Raw genomic sequence first — 21,965 nt, forward strand, 5'->3', positions numbered from 1 at the left:
TTTTTTGATAAAAGTTTTGAACTAACATTGATAATTTTTTTTTAAATTATCAATTACTAAAATTATTGATCCCACAATGAAAAATTTATTATCAGTAATTTAAAGTTTTTGCTATTAAAAATACACATGATAAAAAAACATATGAGTAGAAAGCAAAAAAATAAAATAGACATTAATATTAAAAATATACTGTGTATGTTAATATCATTTAAATTTAATTACATATCCTATCAAAAAAAAATTTAAGAAATGTTTGGATTAATAAAATTGATTTATACGTTCGCACCAATTTAATTATATATGTAATAGTTACTGATTTTTAATTATTCAATATATATTTATTATTTCATAATATGTAAGAACATATAATACATAAAATAATTTATATATATAATGCGCAGATCTTAATCTAGTGTTTATTATATATTTTGCTATAACGATCTTTAAGATGGATTAACACATACAACACTCACGATTAGAAATAAGATTCAATTCGATTACATGGGAAAGACAAATGGAGTATAAAGAATCTGTACAATAGTTTATATCTTTAATGAGCAATTTGTATAGTTTTCGTCCTCTCTGTCTTCGCTTGATGCTTGGAGTTTGATGCTCAGACCAAGACAACGATGATGACAATGAGCAGAACAATCCCAAAAATGAGAATAAGAAGGCATGTCTGCAACAAAAGTAAACCATATGGGAACTTAGCTTTAGCTGCTAAAAATAAGGAATCATTGAATTGAATTGAGAAGAGAGTCTATGTCTTAGTGTGTACCAAAGATGAGTTTGCTCTTTGAATTTTAGCCGCTTTTCTGAGTTGAGCAGTGGCTTGTGCAGTTGCAGCTTGTGAGTTATCAATGTTAGAGCTGATGTCATCTGCCATTTAGACATTACGGTGTTTTTTTAGTTTCTAAAGAAGCACATGAGATAGGGAAAGTGTAAGGTTTATGGTTGTTGGTGGTTACTTACCGATCATGACTCCTTGGTCGTTCACTAAAACAGCCAGATCTTTGAAGATTTCGTTCACTTCACCAATCTGTTCTTGGATTTCTCTAATTCCTTGCTCTCTTTCCTCGATAATTGCCTCGTTGAATGTTATCTCGTTATCTAGAAACACTACTTCTTGCCTGGAATGAGAACAATAAGAAGTTAATAGCACATATCTGCAAGACATAAGTTAACACCATACGCTGAAACAGAGAAGCTGGTACTAATGATTTAAGCTTATATCAGCAATTAAGGCTAGAGTTAGTATCTAATTAAGGAACAAAAGAAAACTGTTTTGACTCAAATTTGGGTAATGTTTATGCTAAAAACTTATCAACTGAAACAACTTGCTATAGCACACAATCAAATCATACTCTCTCACCTTCTTGATTGTAGAAGAAGAGTTTGCTGTTGGGAGGTCCTTAAAGATTCAGTATCCAGTTCTTGTGCATTATAACTGAACGGGGTAACATAACAATGACGCATGTGTAAGCACGGTTCAAATTTATTCCACAAACTATCAGTAACAATCCCAAGTTTAAAGCTTTCTGAACACACGAAAAGTTTACATTAATCAAGCCCCTCAAACTCACTTGTTTATAAAATAACAAATTACGACAAGATTCATTTACAACGCGGCTTCTGTATCATAACAGGAACTAAAACCTGACTGGCGAAAGTACAATTAACATGAGTTTACCAACCTGGTAGGGATATCTATGGTGACGACAGGAGTATATGTAATTTCTCTTTCAGCAGCAAGTCTCTGAGCTTTTTGAAACTCTTTGAGAACTGATTGGAAATCTTTCGCTAGTTTAGCATCCGCAATCTTCTTAATTGGCTGGCAGAGAACACAAACATAATAGACTTAGGATAACTTGTGTATATAAACACACACATGACGCAACACCTAGCAAGCAACCAATTCTCCAACTAAATGTTCTCTTTCATATCTAACATTGTGATTAGCACCGTAAACAAAAATGTAAGCATTGACTTACACTAGCTGCTCCATGGAGATCGGCTTCGCTGGCTTCTTTGAGTTTAGCTGAAGTATTTTTCACCAGTTCTGATATCTGTAACCTTGTCTTTTGCCTGCCCACAAAAAAAAACTACAGGGTCAGCTTCAAACAATTAAAAATCATATTTTTATTCGATAATTCAGATCAAAATCAAAAACCCTAACTAAAACCGAGATTTTAGAAAACAGAGGGGAAGTGATACTGACAGCTTATCTCGCAAATCGAGAGTATCCTTAGGGGTTCCGATGGAATTAACGAGGCGGAAGAAGGAATTGAGAGCCGTGCTGATCCTGAATATCCCGGCGGCTACCTCCTGAGATGGATCCCCACGAGAGGGAGGTCTCTGCTGCCTCCCACGATTAGGCTGCTGAAATCGAGAGCCAGCTTCGAGATCTTGGAAACTCATCCTCCTCTTTTATCTCCAAGGGAACAAAGACGACGAAGATGGCAAGAGTTTTGGTCGAAATTTATTGTTTTCTTTTTTTTGGGAGAAAAATGATTTATCTCATGTGTTCCGTGTGAATATGGTGGTGGAGGGAAATCATTTAATGCGAGAGCTGCGGGACACGTCATTGCGACGGAAGGATCCTGCGCCTGTCGTCGTTGACCCAAATTGAACCGGATGGATTCAATCTCCAACTATACCAAACCGAATGACACCAAGCTTAGTCAAACTTGTGGTAGTTTAACATTAAGCCCAATGCTAAGAAGATAAGGCCCGTTTTTATACCAAAATGAAAAATTCACATATAAATTTGAAAAATAACAAGAAGCATTTAAATTTGAAAATTTAAGGTAAGAAAATGCTATATATATAATTTTTTAATTAATGTACTAAAATATTTATCAATTATTGAATTAATAAATCTAATACCATAACTTTGATTAAACAATTGTAGTGAGAAAATCTTAATGCTTCGATTTCTAACATTTTTATTTGAGATGAAAAAAGCGATTAAAACAGAAGTGTTAAAAAGGCAAAGTTGAAGTATTAATTGAGTTTTGAAGAAAATATTATGAATTACTGAAAATTACTCCTTCTATTCTGAAATGTAAGATCTTTTGGATAGTACACACTTATTAAAAAAATTATTTTTTATCTAGAAAGTATCATTAAAATTATAAACTAAAAACTACTCAACCAATTACAAAATTGAACTATTAAATTTGATTGGCTACACAGTTTTTGATAAACTTAAAATTACCTACAATGATGAAAATATCTTATACTAGGGGGTGTCTGCGCTTCGCGCGGAATATTGTTTTATTATTGCCAAGAGCATGATTTTTTTTTTAGATAATGTAATTATGTTGTCGTTTTTATTTGTTAAGATCATTATTTGATGTTTTTAGTGTGTTATGTAGTAGGTGATAAGTTAATATATTTTGCGTTTGTTTTTTTTTGAATAATGTGTTGTTGTGTGTATAGTACTTATTAGTAGTCAAATGAGTCTCTAACGTAAACTAATATTGAATTTCAATAACTTTGCATCTACGTATTTGTTGATTCTAAGATTAACGGTTTCATCGTCAAAATTGTATTATATATTTTTTCATATTTTTGAAAATTATAATTTTTAAGATGTTTTTTGCCCTCTCCCCATATTTTAAACTTGAGCCCTCACCGTGTATGTATTTTGTTACATTTCTGGTGTGCGGTGCTTCTCACCATCACTGGAAAAAGACTCACATTTTTCTCTTGTTCTTATTGCTTTCTTCACCTATGAGATTATATGGTATTTGTTGCAAATCGGGTTTATGAGTTTTCAGTTGTTCGGTTGCTTCCCAAGGCATTGTAGGTTGTTCCAGTCAATATTGATTGCTCATCTTCTTCCTTAGCTTTCAGCTGATGTTAGGAACTGCATCTCCTTGGTTGGGTCAGAGTTTATTCGTCTTTGATTTTGTATTCCTCGTCGTTGGCTTACCGTCAATAGTCTCTGCTCGTTTTGGTTTTCAAGATCTAGTTTTTGGTGTTCTGACTTCTATGCTCTCTTTCATAGCTCGAGGACGGCTCCATAGTTTTCTGATTTCGCTCCGTCTCCCTTTCACTCTCTATTCTTGCATCTCTTTGCAGCTTTCATCGCATCTCCGGTGGCTCTCCCTTTCACCATGTTTGCCATTCGAGATTTGGATAATGTTTTCGTTCGTGTATGCTATGTGGGCTTAGAAGGTTATTTCTGGTCTCAAGTTTAGTCTCTGATTTTTTGGTGGTTGTCTTCCATTCTCCCTCTCTCAAGTTGTTTTCATGTTTTCCTTGGTATATGTGTGCGGAGTTAGTCTCTTGGAGCTTTGGTCCTTTATATCCAGAGCTTTGTGGTTTTTCAGTTGCATGTTGTCTTGTATGTTCTTGTTTAGTTTGTGAGGTGTTTCTTTTTAGCTACTGGTTGTGATTCCGGTGTTTTAGGCATATATTTTCCTGCTTTTTGGTGGCTTTGGCCTTTCGATTATTATTCTCCCTTTGGCCTGCTTTCTTAATTTATGCGTTCGTTGTCTAGTTTCTTATTCTTAATTTGATTATCTTATGATACTAGTAGTGAAATAAATATAATTTGTAAATGAAATAATAAAAATTAGTAAAAATAATAAAATGATGACAAGTCTTGCTATTTTTAGGTGTGAATAAATTAAATATTTTAAATATATTTATATTATTTTATTTATTTCTTGAATTTTAGAGACCAATAAGTGTGAGAATGATTAGATAATACACAATTAAAAAAATTGCAATAATTTAAAAGAAAAAAAATTTAAATACAAAAGAAAAACATGAAAACACATGTCAATAAACTCTCCTTTCATATGTCATAAGAAGGGAAAAAATTAACTTTATATTTATAGATATTAAAACATAAAAATTATTCTAAATATCTTACGTAAGTAATTTTTTAGTGACTAAAATAGGATTAAATGGCGTAACGCAATACCACACACGTCGTAGGTGTGCGGTGTCATAAAAACCAAAGAACACTCTTCCCTTCTCGAAGCGCGTTTCGGTTTTAAGGCCAATCCCTTGAATCTGCGTTTCAGAAAGCAATCACAACCTCTCGTCCTCGGCTACGGAGATCAACATCATCCATGGCGGTTTGTTCTTCATTTCCTTTTTCTCCTTCTAATATCTTTATACTTGAAATAATTTTGCCTTCCCTTACTTACCTTCCAGACTTTGCTGGGGAAAATTTCTGACGAGTTGAAATGATTGGTTACTGATTTGTTCTGATTCGCTGTTACTTTCTGGAATCGAATTGACTCCCGTCTGTATATGGATTTGTGATTTAGAATGTTTAGCTTCTGCTTACTCATGTTTCATTCTTGGATGATTCAACTGCATTGTCTGTGTGTCTTGTTCTCTGTTTTTTTTTTTTTTAATAATTATTGAAAAAATGGAAGGCAGTTTCTAGGCAACTAGTTTTGATCCTTAGATGAATGTGTTTTCCCTTTAATAGTACTATAACCTTGTGGGAATTTTAGACAAAAAAAAATAATTCTTTAACACGCACTGAATTGTTTTTGTTAATGATTTTATAATCCCTTTAATCCTTTGTTAATGACAGATAAGGTCAGTGAAAGTTAGCAATCTCTCATCAGGAGCAACGGAGCATGATATCAAAGAGTTCTTCTCTTTTTCTGGTGAAGTTGAAAGCATTGACATCCAAGGGTTAGTCATTGCCTACAGCTTTCGTTCTCTGAGATAATGGTGGTGAAATTAAAAGCCATTTGAAAGGAATAAAAGCTATCTTTCAGCAAATTTAGATAATAATTTTTCATGATATGTTATTGACCCTGAGCTTCTTGTTTTTTTTTGCTTTCATGTTTTGACTAGCAGTAACGAGCATAGTGCTTATGTCACATTCAAAGATCCTCAAGGAGCTGAGACCGCTGTGCTCTTATCAGTGGGTTCACTGTCCTTCCCCCTTAACATCCCTCCTCGTCACATAATACATTACATGTAGCTTTATGCTAAGTTCAGTATGACTGTTAGTCTAGTAACCAATACATGTCTTTCTTGTGAGCATTTAAACCTTCATTTTATATGATAAGAAACTCAAGAGTTACTTTACTGTTCTGTCCTCATGGAATCCACTCTGTATCTGGAGTAGAGAATCACAATCAAAATTAGTTTGTTTATAACTTGCAAAAAATGGAACATTTGTAGTTGAAGTCATCATACTAACAACTAGGGATGTTTGTTTCAGGGTGCGAGTATTGCCGATCAATCAGTCACCATTGAGATGGCTCCTGACTACACTCCACCTGCTGCCCCTCATGCTGTAATGTCTTCCTTCCATCTTGAGCATATATATTGTTTTTTTTTCTCCCTTCCATTTAATAGGAACAAGAAACCATTTCCGTTGATGTTTCATTGATTATTTGTAATAACTTGCAAAAATGTATACCTCACAAATCTGTGATTTTGGTAGATTTATCGAGTGAGTTGGTCCTCAACACTCTTAGTAGCAATCTCTAGAGATTTTAACTTGTTTTCATTTCACAGGAAACACAGAGCGGTGGTGTCGGAGGCGCCGCTGAATCAGTTGTCCAGAAGGCAGAAGATGTTGTGAGCAGCATGTTAGCAAAGGGTTTCATCCTCGGGAAAGACGCAGTCGGCAAAGCAAAAGCTTTTGATGAGAAACTCGGTTTCACATCAACCGCAACCGCAGGAGTTGCTTCCGTAGACCAAAAAATCGGTCTAAGCCAGAAGTTCACAGCTGGTACAAGCTTGGTGAACGACAAGATCAAAGAGGTGGACCAAAGCTTCCAGGTTTCAGAGAGGACCAAGTCCGCCTTTGCTTCTGCGGAACAGACAGTGAGCAGCGCAGGAACCGCCGTGATGAAGAACCGTTATGTGTTAACTGGTGTGAGCTGGGCCGCAGGAGCTTTCAACAGAGTTGCTAAAGCGGCTGGAGAGGTTAGTCAGAAAACAAAAGAAAAGGTTGAAGCAGAGCAACCGTCACAACCGTCAGAGTCGCAGCAGCAACCACCGGAAGGGTATGCTCCGATTCATTCGTCTGAATACTCCAAGAACTAAATCTCTTTACAGTGATAAGGTTTCGTTTTTATACTTTTTCGGGTTGGTTTCTTTGATATGAAAAAAAAATGTGAACTTGGTTTATGTCTTTTGGATGTAACATAAAATGTATGCTTGGATCTTCTCCATTACTCCCTCCGTTTCATTTTATTTGTCGTTTTAGACTTATCCACACGGATTAAAAAAACGTTTAATTTTGTACATTTTCAAAATAAAAACATCATTACCCATACAGTTAACCATATTTCAATCAATGAAAAAATAAACAATGAAAAAATAAGCAGAAGAATTTTATTAATAAATGTTGCATTGAAATCATAAAACGACACTTATTTTGAAACGAAATTTTTTCTCCAGAACGACATTTAAATTGAAACGGAGAGAGTATTACTAACATATAAAAGTTAAGCTAGGCATGGAATTGATCTCTGAGCTAAAAATTATATTCCTTAATACTTTAATTATATTTAATTTAATCATCTACGTTACTTTCATCAAATCTGATGCATCAGCCACTATTGTAGCTTGGAAAAAGATTTGAGGCCAGATGCCATATGATATGAGGAGAGTTTCTTGATTCAGGGTCACAGCTAGTGAAGGTCACAACATGCAATACACATGCCTATGCTTCTTGAATCTTGATACTAACTTAAACATGGCTCTTCTCAGGAAAATGCATATCCATTTCATGCTTCTTATTTGTTGCCATACTCATTGTTTGCGACACAAATGTTATTTTAAAAAAAAATGCAAAATATCTTCGGTCAACATTAACAAATCGAAGGTAATGTTACATTACATAACTTTGAGAAATACATTTTTTGTTAAATATTAAAATATTTTAAAATTATTTTTAAAAAATCACAACTTTTCCCAAGTAAGTCAAACCCTAAAAAAGTCAGTCAGCCGTTTATTTATATTGGGCCCCGTTTCCTTTTTTCTTGGGGGAAAATTGAGAATATATTTTTTTAATGGTCAACAAACGAGAATAATATTAAATGATATATTCCATTTTACTTGGGCGCTACTCCAATTTTCCTCTTAGCTGTCTTTCCTTTCTTTGCTTAGGTGTGTGTGTCTCCGCCAGCTTCTAACCTAAAAGCGTACCCTTTATAGTTTCCTTTCTTTGCATTCACATTGGCACAGCCTCCTCTCCTCCAAAATTCTTGTAAAGCTCTCACCTTTATATATTCCGGAGAACCAGAAGGGTGATAAAAATTTGCTGAAAACATCATGAGTTCCCATAGCTTCTCCAAGAGAGCTTACAGCTTCTTCAAAACTTACCCTTCTGCTGCCAAGCTTCTTCTCCTCAGTACCTGCAGGTCTCTCCTTTAGATCTACATCACTACTCCATTCTTCTTCTATGAACATTAATGTATTATTTTTTTCAGCAAAATATAAATATAAATATTAATGTATATATGTATGAATATTACTAGTCTTCTGTATAGACGAACGTCTCTCAAATATATGTTATAGTTCAGATCCATTTTTTGTAGTAACGTATAGTTCATTAGATCTTGTTTCATAATATCTTTGAGAGTTTTATGTCGTTTTACTCTCTGACCGTTGTCGTTTCATGTATTGTTATTTTCGCAGCGGTGGTGGTTTACTAGTGTACTCAGACTCGAATCCACCGAAGCGTACATTAACCGCAGATGGCCAAGAAACCAAGAAGAAGAAAGTGGTCGTTCTCGGGAGCGGCTGGGGCGGCTACAGCTTCTTGAGCTACCTCAACAACCCCAACTACGACGTCCAAGTCGTCTCTCCTCGCAACTTCTTCCTCTTCACTCCCCTCTTGCCGAGCGTCACCAACGGCACCGTCGAGGCCCGAAGCATCGTCGAGCCCATCCGCGGCCTTATGCGCAAGAAAGGGTTCGAGTACACCGAGGCAGAGTGCGTCAAGATCGATGCTTCAAACAAGAAGATCCTCTGCATGTCCAAAGATGCCTCTAAGGACGCAAAGGAGTTTAACATGGACTACGACATTCTTGTCGTCGCTGTCGGAGCTAAGCCTAACACGTTCAACACCCCTGGAGTTGAGGAAAATGCCCATTTCCTCAAGGAGGCTGAGGATGCTCTCAAGATTCGTCAGTCGGTTATCAACTCTTTCGAGAGGGCGTCTCTTCCTGATCTAACCGAAGAAGAGAGGAAAAAGATTCTGCACTTCGTTGTGGTTGGTGGTGGGCCCACCGGTGTCGAGTTCTCAGCTGAGCTACACGACTTCTTGGTCGAGGACGTGGCTAAGATATACCCTAAGGTTCAAGAGTTTACGAGGATCACTCTTCTTGAAGCAGGCGACCACATTCTCAACATGTTTGATAAGAGGATCACTGCTTTTGCTGAGGAGAAGTTCCAGAGAGACGGGATCGATTTGAAGACGAAGAACATGGTTGTGGGAGTGACTGCTGATAAGATATCAACAAAGGAGATTGCAACTGGTAAAATTGTCTCTGAGCCTTATGGTATGGTTGTGTGGTCAACGGGGATTGGTATACGTCCTGTCATCAAGGAGTTTATGCATCAGATTGGTCAGGGTCAGAGGCGTGTCTTGGCGACTGATGAATGGCTTAGAGTGGAGGGATGTGACAGTGTCTATGCTTTGGGTGACACTGCAACCATTAACCAACGCAGAGTCATGGTAACGTTTCAACACCTTGAGATTATAGTAGATTATTTTAAAATAATTTGATGATGTTCTTAAATTTAAATGACAACAAATTGAGATTAGACCACTTGCATAAAACATTTGTTCTCATAGTATCTAGTGGAGTTTTTAAAATAAGAACCTCTATTCATATATTTCTCTACTTTTTAATGTATACTCTTTATATTTAAGTTGAGATACCCATTGAGAACTTTTCAATGTGAATATACAAGCACCATGTATTAAATGATGAGTGGTTTTTTTCGGAGTTTAATCTAGTTTTGTTGCATTGTGTTAAACAGGAAGATATAGCTGCAATTTTCAGCAAGGCAGACAAGGGAGAGACAGGGACATTGAACAAGAAAGAGTTCAAAAGCGGTGTGAAAGACATTTGCCAGAGGTACCCTCAGGTGGAGCTCTACTTGAAGAAGAAGAAACTGAGAAACATTGCAAACTTGCTCAAGAGTGCTAACGGCGATGACACTAAGGTCAACATCGAAACGTTTAAGCAAGCACTCTCTGAGGTTGATACTCAGATGAAGAATCTTCCAGCAACTGCACAGGTAAAAAGCTTTCTTCTAGAACAAGTAAACTGACTTAGATGTTGAATATATTGTTCTGATTCTTGGTGATGTTAACAGGTTGCGTCGCAACAAGGGAAGTATCTTGCGAAGTGCTTCAACAAAATGGAGAAGTGTGAGAAAAAGCCAGAGGGTCCATTGAGGTTCAGAGGAGAAGGTAGGCACAGGTTCCAGCCGTTTAGGTACAGACATTTTGGATCGTTTGCTCCGTTGGGAGGGGAACAGACCGCCGCTGAACTGCCAGGGGATTGGGTCTCCATTGGTCACAGCAGCCAGTGGCTTTGGTACTCTGTTTACGCTAGCAAACTGGTGAGCTGGCGCACAAGGTCGCTCGTGGTGTCTGACTGGGTTCGGCGCTTCATCTTTGGCCGTGACTCCAGCAGCATCTAAGCTTCTTTATTTTTGCTTCTCTCCAAACTTTTTTGTTTCTCCTTCAAGATTTTGCATGATGTCCTAAATGTTCTTTTACTGTTTTTTTTTCGGGAGCTCATGATTATTACAAGTCACAAACTTAAGATTGCAAGTGGGATCCATGTCTTAGCATTAAGCATCTGAGCACAATATTGTCGTAAATCATGATCAAACAGAGAGTTCTTACACTAACTATTCGAAATTCAGGCTTACTCATTCATTCCTGGGATTTAAAAAACTATTACATACTCTCTTTTCCTTCCAAACTAGCAAACCTTTTAGATAAATAACTACTTACGTGTTGAACAAGAAACCCACAGTAGTCAGGGCTAGTTGACTCAGAACTAGGGGTTACTATGGTTTCTTGGAAACAAGAAGCCATTGAAGATTTACGTTGAAAACTTTGGTATCTTTATGTACAAGGTACTAGACCCGAGTATACATGAATGAGATTCTTACTCAACTATACAGAGGAAAGACAATCGATCGATATAAGTTTCGCAGCAAGCAAAGGAATTAGACATGAATCAATTTGATGTTTCTTCTTGGGCCATTAGAAGGCCCGTCTATTTTAGACCCAGCCACAATAGAAGTGTTCAATCCACCCGGTCTAGTCTATTTTATTAAACCGGAATAATCCAAACCAAAATAAGAAAAATCAAAAACCGATTTGAATTTCCGTCGTCGTCTTCATCTTCACCACCAAAATCAACACACCCAGATTCTTCACTTCAATCATGCCCTCTGGCTGCAGCATCAGAGCTCTCTGGATAATCAGCAACCATGACACTGTTGTATTCTCCAGGTTTGTAATTTTATATATTTATCGGTCAATTTCATTCTTCCAACGTCTCTAATTCAAAAACAAATCAGGAGGTTTCCGGTGGTGGAGAAGCGGTGGCGCTCCGCCTTCAAGACGGAAAACGAAAGCACCGATCCTCCTCGACTTCCCACCGATCAACAACTCGCCGTAGCTTTTGCTCGAAGGAAGAGACGGGAAGGCTCAAGTCGCGGATACGGCTTACGCGTAGCTCAATCGACGAAAGGATCAGACTCCTGGGTCGATGATCCCATCACTCGTCACATCATCAGCCTTTCCTTATCCGAAGACGATGATAACGAATCCAACAAAGATAATGAGATGAACATTCTCTGGCCTATTGTGATTCACACCAAAGCTCTCTATCACATCCTAGTGTTACCTTTAGTTGAGCCAAAGGAGATGAGAGACTTCGTCAACTTATCTAATAGATCTGATTGTGGATCAGCTGTTGGTGAAGATCTGAGTTTATCATCTCTCTTGCTTAACATTTCATCCATCACTGGGTGGGTGCACTTATGACATCTCCTGTCTCTAGACAAAGAGTTTCAGTTGTGTCTTAATGCCCACACTTATGTTTGTAGGGCTTTGATGGTGGCTCATTCGTTTGGTGACATCGTCTCCGGTGATACGGCTGAGCCTGAGGTTGTTGTAGCAGCTTCACCATCAGTTGGAGGATTGTTTGATTCACTAACTGGAAGCATTGGTATCTCGTCAAGGCCAAGACCTGTAGCTGCTGCACCCGTTGCAGCTTCTTCTTCCTCCTCTGGTTCCTCCATAACCGGAGCTGCGGCATCAGATGCTCCCAGAGGAGGACTACTTGACAAAGATCTACTTAGAAGTTTCATCGCTAGTGCTATGCCCTTTGGTTCGTACTAGAATCTCTTTGTCTTATACTAAACCATTTGTTACATGACATCTTCTAAATCAATGTTGCAGGAACACCATTAGACCTCAGCCTTTCTAATATCTTTGCTATGAAAGCAAATGGATTTTCCTCTGCTGAGCCTCCACACCAAGACCTTAAGCAACCAGCGTGGAAGCCGTACTTGTACAAAGGGAAGCAGAGGCTGTTATTCACAATCCATGAGACCATTAACGCTGCAATGTACGACCGAGATGAGATTCCAGACAGTGTATCCGTGGCGGGGCAGATAAACTGCCGGGCAGAGCTAGAAGGACTGCCTGACGTGTCCTTTCCTCTAGCGGGGCTGAGTAAAGCCCGGATCGACTCTATATCTTTCCATCCCTGCGTGCAAGTCCCAGCTCATGGGATTGACAAGCAGAACATTGTGTTCCAGCCTCCATTGGGTAACTTTGTTCTCATGAGGTACCAGGCGGGTTGTGGGCTTGGACCACCAGTGAAAGGGTTTTATCAGCTGTCGATGGTCTCAGAGGACGAAGGTGCGTTTCTCTTCAAGGTGGGACTCATGGAAGGGTACAAGAGTCCACTGTCGATGGAGTTTTGCACTATTACTATGCCCTTTCCGCGGAGAAGGATTGTGGGGTTTGATGGGACTCCTTCAGCTGGGACTGTGGTGACCACAGAACACTCTGTTGAGTGGAGGGTTGTGGGAAGTGGGCGTAGTCTTTCTGGAAAGAGCCTTGAGGCAACTTTCCCTGGGACAATTAAGTTTAGTCGATTGAAGAGTAGGAGAAGAGGAGACGGAGATGATGATGAAGAGAGTGACGGTGAGGGTACAGAGAATGTGGTGAACGTGGAGGAGGTTTTGGTGCAGAAAATGAACAAGGATCTCCCAGCAGTTGAGATGGAAGAACCCTTCTGCTGGCAAGCCTATGACTACGCTAAGGTATGATGTGTATATGCCTTTTGTTTCTTCCTTTTGAAACCTTCTGGACTTGGTTGTTGTTCAAATTTGTGTTATGGTTTATAGGTCTCGTTCAAGATTGTGGGGGCGTCTGTATCTCGAATGTCCATCGACACAAAATCTGTAAGCTTTTTAGTTGATTAGGTTACAGCGTTAGACCTGGTTTTACGAAGGTTAATTCTCTTTGATCATCGCCTCTCTTGGCTTTGCTAGGTCAATATATACCCAACCACAAAGTCGCCAGTTGAGTATTCTGCTCAGGTAACTAAGACCCAAGGAAATGTTTGAACCCATGATATGAGAAAATCTAAAGGCTATATATGTGTTTTAACTACAAACATATGTGCGTATAACAGGTGACTTCGGGAGATTATATATTGTGGAACACATTGGGGAAGGCTCCATCAGCAGCCGCAGTGTAAGTTGTGTAACTCACCAAGTCTCGACCTCAGTTCACTGAGAGAGTGTGACATTCTATCTGTTTGTTTGTTTGTGTTGATAAACGTATGGAGCATTGATGGTCCAATTTTTTGCTGCGGAAGTGAATTTGTATATTGTTGTTGTGCTTCCTCAGAAAAATAAGATGAAAGATTTTTTCCTGACATGGAACATGTATGACATTAAGCCAATAAAGCCATATTTGCAAATGCGATGATATGGTTTGCAAGGCAAGTCTTTACATATACGAAGTTACTCCCTCTAGTTGTCTTGTCTCCCTACATGTGTTTGATGTTGTTTTCTGATTGCTTGAGCGAGTTTCCAGCGTCATGCAGAGGTTATGAAAGCGTCACTGCAACGTAATACAGAAGGTTCAGATTCAAGAACGATCCCCTTGTTAAGGTACAAGAAAATGATTTGACAAGGATTGTGGTTACAAGAATGACCCCTCGTGTAGATTGTATAACTTAAAGCAAGTTTTGTAAGAAAATACAGAATTAACACTCTGTTTATGTTCCAGTAAAACAAGATGTTACAATTGGTTTAGTTTTCAAATAAAGCAAAACACTAGCTCCTGGAATGGTATTAGATAAGATCAGGCCAATTTTCTCAATGCGCCAAAATGCTCCAACTTTGGCTACCTCTAATACAACAAAGCATTGATATCACAATTGGTTAATCAATCTGATTCCGGAGAGACAAATTCTAAAGGTCTATGAAAAGTTGGGGGAAAATGCTAAAAAATGGGATTTTTCATCATCATCATCATCATCATCGTCAAGAATGAGTGAACATAACACATAAAAAACTTCTCACAGTTTTCATCATCATCAAGAATGTAGTTCACGTCTCTTCATTGTGCTTGGTCCACCTGAGAGAACGAGTTGAAGAGATGTCACATAGAAACTTGAAGCTGCTACAGAAGCTTTAGAGTCCACCTGTAACTTCATCAACAGCTTGGACTGGTCCTGTGGAAGTGACAACACCTTTCATCAGTCTTTGAAAGTTCAGTTTTTGAGCTTACATTTTCATATATTGGATTATTATGAGCTACAAAATTCAAATCAGGGTGAAGGACAAGCACCAAGGGTAATAATAGCAACTTGCAACTCTTAAACTCATATATTCGCCATCAAAGTATTGTTCAACTCACCAAGAATAAGCCATAACTGTCCTTGAATCTGGTAAAAAAAAACAACAACACAAAAGTATATTAGATTCACATTTCAGCAGAAAAATTGATTCACGAGGAGGTTTGTTTCTCCCTGGTAACTGACTAGCAAGCACACCAAGGGGATTAGAATGTTGAGAGAGGCATGAAAATTATGAAACTCTCACTTGGGGCAATCAGCGAGTTTATCGATCTCGTGAAGATCCTTTGAAACCAAGTTGTTGCTAATATCTCCATCAACAGCTACAGCAGAGGAGTGGGAGGTTTGGAACGACGAGTGCCAACGCAGAATCCAAGTGCAGCTCCAACTACGTCAAATCCATCGTCAGTATCTTCTATATATCCTACCAAACCCGGACGATCTACAACACGATTACAGTTGGGAATCCAAAACTGGATTAATCTCATTAACAGAGTCTGACGAAATCTGGTTCTAGTTAGAAAGGGAACAACAATCAATGGTCTAAAGAAGAAGAGAGTCGACAATTGTTATTAAAGATTTCCCGAGTTTCTGAACAAAAAGGGCGTTTGGTCTAGTGGTATGATTCTCGCTTAGGGTGCGAGAGGTCCCGAGTTCAATTCTCGGAACGCCCCTTTCTTTTTTATTCGTCTGTTTATTTTGGTTTTAAAAAAAAAAAAGTAAAGAAAAGATGAATCTTTGTTTTTTCAAACCATGTTAAACCATAATAAGTACATGTATTTGTTTTTTTTTTTTTCTGTTTTTCACATTAATTTATTAATATATAAATATTATATGATGACATTGATATATAAAATTTTGTGTATGGATTTGCATCATTTTAAATACTGAAATTTATGTCTAATAATAAATTCTGTAAGATTTTTTCATTACTCATTAATCTACATAACTGATGATAAAATCATATTTTGGAATTAAAATTTCAAATTTGTTAGCATTAATAGAATTATATTTAGTACTTTATTAACCAAAAAAAATTAAAGTATTTTTGGGAAATAATGTTAACGTAAAGGTAAAGGAGGAGGAAGGGGATAAAGATAAAAGGAGGAGGGCATAAAGTTATTCCCATGACCAAACACTTAAGAAAGACGCATTCTCTTCCCTTCTTCAGAATTAGTCCGGCGTCAACCGCATTGACTTGTCTCCTCTCTAGTCTCTAGTCTCTAGTCTCTAGTCTCCTTCTTGTTGCCAGAATCGATCATTTCCACCTTCCTCGTTCTTCGACCTTCGGATCCGTAGCCAAGGTAGAAACTCGACTTGCTATTCCTCTGTTTATCGTTTACTGTCTTCACGTTTGATCGCTCTACTTCTAGGGTTTTTGATGACGCTTTTCCTCAATTTGGGGGTTTTAATTGATCAGCCAGGATTATGATTCTTATGTTTTCTTCCGATCATCGATTTGGCAATCAATCGAATTTGGTGTTTTCTTAGCAAACCCCTAAATTGATTTTAGTCAAATTCAGTACCTTTGATGATTACTCCTTGTTTCGTTTCTGATGGATCAACAACGTTTTTGTTATATGTTCGATGAGATCTGATGTATCAACGCACTATAGGTCATAGGAGATCTGAGAAGAATCACTGTTATACATTTAGTTGTTACTGTTGAGTCTTATTGAAGCATAGTAAAGCATGTATAAGTTAATGTTCCAGTTTCTTGATGAGTAAGCTGATGTGTTGTTCCATTTACAGGTTTGAGCACCAGCCAAGATGAATAGTGACAATCTCATGGACAAAGTTACCGCCTTTGGTGAGCGCCTCAAGATCGGTGGCTCAGAAGTGAGCAACAAGATCACCGCCGGCGTGAGCTCCATGAGCTTGAAAATGAAGGAGCTTTTCCAAGGCCCAAACCCAACTGACAAAATAGTTGAGGACGCTACTTCGGAGAATCTAGAGGAGCCTGACTGGGATATGAATCTGGAGATATGTGATATGATCAATCAAGAGACGATCAACAGCGTTGATTTGATCCGTGGGATTAAGAAGAGGATCATGATGACGAAGCAGCCGAGGGTTCAGTACCTCGCCTTGGTTTTGCTTGAGACGTGTGTTAAGAACTGTGAGAAGGCGTTCTCTGAGGTGGCGGCTGAGAGAGTCCTTGATGAGATGGTTAGGGTGGTTGATGATCCGCAGACGGTTGTGAATAATCGTAACAAGGCTTTGATGTTGATTGAAGCTTGGGGAGAATCGACTAGTGAGCTTCGTTACCTACCAGTTTTCGAAGAAACTTACAAGGTAACTGTGACCTGGTTCATTAATCATTACTATCAAGTCTTAGTGTTTTTTTTTTTTGTCTTATACGTTTGTTCATGTGTTATAGAGCTTAAAGGCGAGAGGTATTCGTTTCCCTGGACGAGACAACGAGAGCTTGGCACCTATCTTCACCCCTGCTCGGTCAGCTCCAGCACCAGAAGTGATTGCTGAACCTCCTCAGCATGCGCGTGAGCCTGAGCGTGCTCAGTACAATGCTCCTGTGAGAAGCTTTACCGCTGAGCAGACAAAGGAAGCTTTTGATATAGCAAGAAACAGCATTGAACTTCTTTCCACGGTTCTCTCCTCTTCGCCTCAACACGATGCTCTACAAGTAATCCTAATGAGTGTAGGCGTCATTTGAATTTGAATATCCGCTACATATGTTTAACTCTGTGATTTTGCAGGATGACTTAACTACGACACTTGTACAGCAGTGCCGTCAGTCTCAAACCACTGTCCAAAGAATCATCGAAACAGCAGGTGAAGACGAAGCCCTTCTGTTTGAAGCCTTGAATGTGAACGACGAGCTTGTGAAGACTCTGTCCAAGTACGAGGAGATGAACAGACCCTCTGCGCCGCTAACCGCACCCGAACCAGCCATGATTCCTGTTTCTGAAGAGCCTGATGACTCTCCGCTTCATGGAAAAGAAGAATCTCTGGTCAGAAAATCGTCGAGCACACGAGCTTCGATCCATGGAGGTGGTGGGAGTGGGGATGACATGATGGATGATCTCGACGAGATGATATTTGGCAAGAAGAGTGGCGGTCACGGTGACTCTTCCACCGATAAGCAGCAGTCTTCGTCTAAGAATGATGATCTCATTCGATTCTGAGATGGTTTTAACTTTTTAGCAAAACTGTGTTTGTGGATTTGGTGTTTAATTGATGATGTGAGACAAGTTTCATTGTAAGTAAGCTGTAAGCTGTAAGCTGTGTTTGGGGATCTCTTTGGACGTATTGGGTTTATAAAGAAGAGAGTTGTTATGAGACAATAGATTGATTTCTACCATCTTTTCAATCTATTGTTGGTTTAGGCTTGAGATTTCCATTTTCCGTCGGTCATTTCCGGTTTCAATTCTTTCTGAAATCGGTTTTAGTTTGATGTTTCACTTTTTGGTTTGGTTTCGGGTAAATATCAAGAACCGGTTATAGTTTGGATCCGACTTTGATTCCGGTTTGGTTTGGACTTTTTGGTTCGATTCTCAATTTAGCTATTTAACACTCTCATCATCTTCCACATTTGAGTAATCGAAATTCAAATCGAAGAATCAGATCTCGCAATGGTTGGAAAACAGCAGAATCATTCCCACAGATTAAGATCCAAATCTCTAATCCTCACACTCTCCCTCTTCTCCTCCTCTCTACTCGTCATCCTCTACACCTTCTCTCCCTCCGTTTCCTATCCGAACCAGACGGAGACGTCCTTCGTCGCCTCCCTCGAGCAGTTTTTAATCCACAAGGCGCCGAAGCTCACGTCACCGTTTAGAGACGACACGGTGCGTGTGGAGAGCGATGATGATGATCCTAGGAAGCTCGAATCGATGGTGTCCGAGAGGGAGAATCGATTGTTGAACGAAGACCCGGGATACCCAACCGAGTTTCCGGTTAAGGTATACGTCTACGAGATGCCAAAGAAGTTCACTTTCGATCTTCTCTGGTTATTTCACAACACTTACAAAGAGACCTCCAACGCCACATCTAACGGTAGCCCTGTGCATCGCCTCATCGAACAGGTACTTTAAAGTTTACTACTTGAATCACTTTGTGTCCCAAAGTAACTTAGCTAAGTTTCTATATATTGCAGCATTCTATTGATTACTGGCTCTGGGCTGATCTGATCTCTCCTGAATCCGAACGCCGTTTGAAAAGCGTCGTGAGGGTTCATCAGCAGCAAGACGCAGACTTTTACTACGTTCCGTTCTTCACCACCATCAGCTTCTTCTTGTTGGAGAAGCAGCAATGCAAAGCACTCTATAGGGTGTGAGTGAGCTTTGATTGTTATACATCACTAAAGTTTTTCCCATTTTAGTTAGTTCCTTTGTAATTTTGTTCTTCATGTGCTTAGGAAGCTTTGAAGTGGGTGACTGATCAGCCTGCTTGGAAAAGATCTGAGGGAAGGGATCATATCTTTCCTATTCACCATCCCTGGTCTTTCAAGACCGTCCGCAAATCTGTGAAGAACGCTATCTGGCTTTTACCAGACTTGGACTCCACTGGGAACTGGTGACACTCTAGGTTTCCTTTCTTTAAATTGATTGCTGAGTCGTGTAGTCTGCTCTCTTAGTTTATACTTTGGCCTTCACAGGTATAAGCCTGGGCAAGTATCATTAGAGAAAGACCTAGTTCTTCCTTATGTTCCCAATGTTGATAGATGTGATGCCAAATGCTTGTTCGAAAGTGCACCATTGAGGAATACACTTCTTTTCTTCCGAGGGCGGCTTAAGAGGAATGCTGTAAGAGTCATGCCACCTCTGCGTTGTTTTATAAATTATGTCTCTCATCGTTTGGCTACTGGACTGTTGCTTTAGGGAGGTAAAATACGTGCAAAGCTTGGTGCAGAACTAAGTGGTGACAAGGATGTAATCATCACTGAGGGAACTGCCGGAGAAGGAGGGAAATTGGCAGCTCAGGACGGCATGCGTAGGTAAAATCTAGCTTTGCTTCCTAACCCTTTAGATGCGATACATATGTCTATATGTTTTTGTTCCTAACTATGTCTGCCTTGTTGCAGGTCTTTATTCTGTTTGTGTCCTGCTGGTGACACACCATCCTCGGCGAGATTGTTTGATGCCATTGTCAGTGGATGTATACCTGTTATAGTCAGTGACGAGTTGGAACTTCCTTTTGAAGGCATACTTGATTACAACAAGGTATATGTCAAAACAAAACATATTACATTGATGCTCTAAGTTTCTACCACATTGTTTATGAGTTTGTCTTTTTATGTAGCAAAGTCAGTAACTATCTTCGTCGCCCTCATTTATTTTTCGTCTCAGGTTGCTGTGATTGTTTCTTCTAGTGATGCAATACAACCAGGGTGGCTTGTGAATCATCTGAGAAGCCTTGTACCCTCCCAAGTCAAGGAATTCCAGAATAGTCTTGCTCAAGTAAGTCCTAACAATTGTTTCTCGTCGTCCCAAGCTCTGGTTTTCAAAATGACACGAACCTACTTTTATAAGTTGCATTGCACGCATAAGTATCCCATTCGCATTATTAGATTCTTTTAAAGTAGTATGGTTATTTTGATCCTTTTTTTTTCCAGTACTCGCGGCATTTCATATATTCCAGCCCTGCTCAGCCATTAGGCCCAGAGGATTTGACATGGAGAATGGTATGTATACCTACCAGAAGATATTGTTTTCATCCTTTTGCCTTATCTCTTAGCAGAAACTAGAAAAATCGGTGTAGAATTTACTGCAATGTCAAAAAATTCTAGGATTGAGAAAAGATTGATTGTTTTTGTTGCAAATTTGCAATGGCAGATAGCTGGAAAGCTGGTGAACATCAAGCTTCACACGAGGAGATCACAACGGGTGGTGAAAGGATCCAGGAGTATATGCAGATGCGATTGCTGGAGACCTAACTCCACAGCCTCCAATCCTCTGAGTCCTCTCTTGCCTTAAGACCCATCACTCCACTTCACATTTTCAGTCTTGCCTGTCCCCTGGATATGTATGTATACAATTTCACATTTCTTACAGTTTATATAATTGTATGCTCTAGTTTCTCAGACCAGCAACATAAACAAACCACAAACAAGTCACATGGATATGATGAACATAGGTATCTTTATAGATTTGAACAACACTCTAAACTGAAAATCCAGAGCTTTATTATTGGAAGTATTTAAGCAAAAAAAAAAAAAAAAAAAAAAAAAAACTTAGATTTTCCAATTTGTTTCCCCCCTCAATCCTCATGCTTTAAGCTTCTTTCTTCCTGATCACAAGTCATTCCAATCTTGAATTGACTTCATCATGACTCGTTGGAGAACGAGGCAATGCCGGTCTCTTTGTGCGATTTTTCCCAGTTCAGACCATCATAGGTTCTAATCTCGACGTGGTCCAGTGTCCCCGCCTTGACACACTTAACCGTGACTGAAACTCCATCGGGGTTAGACCTGGGGGTATAAAACGAAGTGATCCCACAGACCTTGCAGAAGGTGTGCTTGGCCGTGTGAGTCCCAAAAGTGTAAGTGGTGATGAAATCTTTGGAATCATCGAGAAGCTCAAAGTCGCTTGAAGGGACAATGAAACTAACGTTGCCTCTCATCGAACAGTCTGTGCAGTTGCAGCTCCATGCCACCACTCTTCTTGATGCTTTCACTCTCCATTTGATTTTCCCGCAGTGGCATCCTCCTTCGTGAAGTACCAATTCTGATTCCATTGCTAGTTCTTCCTAGATCTGCAACCAAACGATCCTCGCAAGCATATATAAAACTGATATTTTTACCAAGAAAACAACTCTGATCTGTAAGAGACTGATCTAGATAAACGCAAAAAGTAAACAGATTTGAACCAGATGTTGTTGAACAGAGTGTGTCTGCTCGTGATCGATGGAAGATGTTGTTGGAGATACGGATGTGTTCGAGGAAGTGTGTGTGTCAACGACATAAAAGAGGAGAAGACAAAGCTTTCCACGCGCGTTTGTTTCATCATCCATGAGGATTTTCTCTGCGTGTCTTAAACGTGCCAGATGTGCGAGTGAGATTAGCAGCACGTGTTATGTACTCCTATTATTAGTGGCACGTGCGCAGAAACTATGCGAACTGGATTGGGCTTTAGTGGGCCTTAAATACCT

General features: G+C 39.1%; 7 protein-coding genes, 1 long non-coding RNA gene and 1 other non-coding gene across 11 annotated transcripts; 6 read left to right on the top strand and 3 right to left on the bottom strand.

Moving 5' to 3' along the window:
- Positions 1-410: 410 nt before the first annotated feature.
- Positions 411-2,511, bottom strand: LOC106332067 (syntaxin-21). Its single transcript, XM_013770531.1, has 7 exons — positions 2,219-2,511; positions 1,992-2,085; positions 1,695-1,831; positions 1,373-1,447; positions 973-1,130; positions 779-879; positions 411-679 (listed from the first exon to the last, which is right to left on the bottom strand). Exons 1-7 carry the CDS (start codon positions 2,416-2,418, stop codon positions 614-616), a joined length of 831 nt encoding a protein of 276 aa, XP_013625985.1. The 5' UTR covers positions 2,419-2,511; the 3' UTR covers positions 411-613.
- A 2,417-nt stretch (positions 2,512-4,928) lies between these two features.
- On the top strand, positions 4,929-7,239 carry LOC106328767 (binding partner of ACD11 1-like). Of its 2 annotated transcripts, none has more exons than XM_013767275.1 (5): positions 4,929-5,093; positions 5,564-5,667; positions 5,833-5,902; positions 6,206-6,280; positions 6,505-7,239. In XM_013767275.1, the coding sequence occupies exons 1-5, from the start codon at positions 5,088-5,090 to the stop codon at positions 7,036-7,038; spliced, it is 789 nt and encodes a 262-aa protein (XP_013622729.1). In that variant the 5' UTR covers positions 4,929-5,087; the 3' UTR covers positions 7,039-7,239. The 2 variants fall into 2 exon arrangements, with proteins under 2 accessions (XP_013622729.1, XP_013622730.1); XM_013767276.1 differs by having other exon boundaries at positions 5,836-5,902.
- A 925-nt stretch (positions 7,240-8,164) lies between these two features.
- LOC106332441 (external alternative NAD(P)H-ubiquinone oxidoreductase B4, mitochondrial-like) lies at positions 8,165-10,835 on the top strand. Its single transcript, XM_013770900.1, has 4 exons — positions 8,165-8,360; positions 8,638-9,679; positions 9,988-10,248; positions 10,327-10,835. The coding sequence occupies exons 1-4, from the start codon at positions 8,272-8,274 to the stop codon at positions 10,654-10,656; spliced, it is 1,722 nt and encodes a 573-aa protein (XP_013626354.1). The 5' UTR covers positions 8,165-8,271; the 3' UTR covers positions 10,657-10,835.
- Positions 10,836-11,352: 517 nt separating this feature from the next.
- LOC106335977 (AP-5 complex subunit mu) lies at positions 11,353-14,349 on the top strand. 2 transcript variants are annotated; one of them, XR_001268791.1, is made up of 9 exons: positions 11,353-11,482; positions 11,551-12,003; positions 12,082-12,365; positions 12,437-13,308; positions 13,393-13,449; positions 13,540-13,587; positions 13,683-13,744; positions 13,901-13,994; positions 14,090-14,349. XR_001268791.1 is itself a non-coding variant. In XM_013774675.1 (8 exons), exons 1-8 carry the CDS (start codon positions 11,415-11,417, stop codon positions 13,911-13,913), a joined length of 1,857 nt encoding a protein of 618 aa, XP_013630129.1. In that variant the 5' UTR covers positions 11,353-11,414; the 3' UTR covers positions 13,914-14,349. The 2 variants fall into 2 exon arrangements, 1 of the variants encoding a protein (XP_013630129.1); XM_013774675.1 differs by having other exon boundaries at positions 13,901-14,349.
- On the bottom strand, positions 14,029-15,395 carry LOC106335978. Its single transcript, XR_001268792.1, has 4 exons — positions 15,103-15,395; positions 14,918-14,945; positions 14,581-14,732; positions 14,029-14,116 (listed from the first exon to the last, which is right to left on the bottom strand). It is a non-coding gene; the product is annotated as an uncharacterized LOC106335978 (long non-coding RNA).
- Positions 15,396-15,457: 62 nt separating this feature from the next.
- Positions 15,458-15,529, top strand: TRNAP-AGG. Its single transcript has one exon. It is a non-coding gene; the product is annotated as a tRNA-Pro (tRNA).
- Positions 15,530-15,987: 458 nt separating this feature from the next.
- Positions 15,988-18,188, top strand: LOC106336442 (TOM1-like protein 2). The gene is made up of 4 exons (XM_013775276.1): positions 15,988-16,159; positions 16,608-17,150; positions 17,236-17,499; positions 17,573-18,188. Exons 2-4 carry the CDS (start codon positions 16,626-16,628, stop codon positions 17,999-18,001), a joined length of 1,218 nt encoding a protein of 405 aa, XP_013630730.1. The 5' UTR covers positions 15,988-16,159; positions 16,608-16,625; the 3' UTR covers positions 18,002-18,188.
- Positions 18,189-18,420: 232 nt separating this feature from the next.
- LOC106335807 (probable arabinosyltransferase ARAD1) lies at positions 18,421-20,898 on the top strand. Its single transcript, XM_013774423.1, has 9 exons — positions 18,421-18,901; positions 18,973-19,146; positions 19,234-19,391; positions 19,474-19,621; positions 19,697-19,812; positions 19,900-20,038; positions 20,165-20,275; positions 20,431-20,499; positions 20,651-20,898. Exons 1-9 carry the CDS (start codon positions 18,449-18,451, stop codon positions 20,789-20,791), a joined length of 1,509 nt encoding a protein of 502 aa, XP_013629877.1. The 5' UTR covers positions 18,421-18,448; the 3' UTR covers positions 20,792-20,898.
- Positions 20,899-20,911: 13 nt separating this feature from the next.
- On the bottom strand, positions 20,912-21,924 carry LOC106335808 (centromere protein V). Its single transcript, XM_013774424.1, has 2 exons — positions 21,684-21,924; positions 20,912-21,569 (listed from the first exon to the last, which is right to left on the bottom strand). The coding sequence occupies exon 2, from the start codon at positions 21,549-21,551 to the stop codon at positions 21,141-21,143; it is 411 nt and encodes a 136-aa protein (XP_013629878.1). The 5' UTR covers positions 21,552-21,569; positions 21,684-21,924; the 3' UTR covers positions 20,912-21,140.
- Positions 21,925-21,965: the final 41 nt, after the last annotated feature.

This window comes from Brassica oleracea, chromosome C3, assembly GCF_000695525.1.
Source record: "Brassica oleracea var. oleracea cultivar TO1000 chromosome C3, BOL, whole genome shotgun sequence".
Classification (NCBI taxonomy): domain Eukaryota; kingdom Viridiplantae; phylum Streptophyta; class Magnoliopsida; order Brassicales; family Brassicaceae; genus Brassica; species Brassica oleracea.

Bases quoted from the DNA above. Each gene is read 5' to 3' on its own strand.
- LOC106332067 (XM_013770531.1), bottom strand. From the start codon at position 2,418: ATGAGTTTCCAAGATCTCGAAGCTGGCTCTCGATTTCAGCAGCCTAAT. The intron at 1,131-1,372 runs GTGAGAGAGTAT...TTCTCATTCCAG, and splicing joins CTTCTTCTACAATCAAGAAG to GCAAGAAGTAGTGTTTCTAG. The intron at 680-778 runs GTACACACTAAG...CTTTTGTTGCAG, and splicing joins AAAGAGCAAACTCATCTTTG to ACATGCCTTCTTATTCTCAT.
- LOC106328767 (XM_013767275.1), top strand. The intron at 5,903-6,205 runs GTGGGTTCACTG...TGTTTGTTTCAG, and splicing joins AGACCGCTGTGCTCTTATCA to GGTGCGAGTATTGCCGATCA. The intron at 6,281-6,504 runs GTAATGTCTTCC...TTCATTTCACAG, and splicing joins CACCTGCTGCCCCTCATGCT to GAAACACAGAGCGGTGGTGT.
- LOC106332441 (XM_013770900.1), top strand. From the start codon at position 8,272: ATGAGTTCCCATAGCTTCTCCAAGAGAGCTTACAGCTTCTTCAAAACT. The intron at 9,680-9,987 runs GTAACGTTTCAA...TGTGTTAAACAG, and splicing joins TTAACCAACGCAGAGTCATG to GAAGATATAGCTGCAATTTT. The intron at 10,249-10,326 runs GTAAAAAGCTTT...TGATGTTAACAG, and splicing joins ATCTTCCAGCAACTGCACAG to GTTGCGTCGCAACAAGGGAA.
- LOC106335977 (XM_013774675.1), top strand. From the start codon at position 11,415: ATGCCCTCTGGCTGCAGCATCAGAGCTCTCTGGATAATCAGCAACCAT. The intron at 11,483-11,550 runs GTTTGTAATTTT...AAAACAAATCAG, and splicing joins GACACTGTTGTATTCTCCAG to GAGGTTTCCGGTGGTGGAGA. The intron at 13,588-13,682 runs GTAACTAAGACC...TGCGTATAACAG, and splicing joins CAGTTGAGTATTCTGCTCAG to GTGACTTCGGGAGATTATAT.
- LOC106336442 (XM_013775276.1), top strand. From the start codon at position 16,626: ATGAATAGTGACAATCTCATGGACAAAGTTACCGCCTTTGGTGAGCGC. The intron at 17,151-17,235 runs GTAACTGTGACC...CATGTGTTATAG, and splicing joins TTTTCGAAGAAACTTACAAG to AGCTTAAAGGCGAGAGGTAT. The intron at 17,500-17,572 runs GTAATCCTAATG...GTGATTTTGCAG, and splicing joins CTCAACACGATGCTCTACAA to GATGACTTAACTACGACACT.
- LOC106335807 (XM_013774423.1), top strand. From the start codon at position 18,449: ATGGTTGGAAAACAGCAGAATCATTCCCACAGATTAAGATCCAAATCT. The intron at 18,902-18,972 runs GTACTTTAAAGT...TATATATTGCAG, and splicing joins TGCATCGCCTCATCGAACAG to CATTCTATTGATTACTGGCT. The intron at 20,276-20,430 runs GTAAGTCCTAAC...TTTTTTTTCCAG, and splicing joins TCCAGAATAGTCTTGCTCAA to TACTCGCGGCATTTCATATA.
- LOC106335808 (XM_013774424.1), bottom strand. From the start codon at position 21,551: ATGGAATCAGAATTGGTACTTCACGAAGGAGGATGCCACTGCGGGAAA.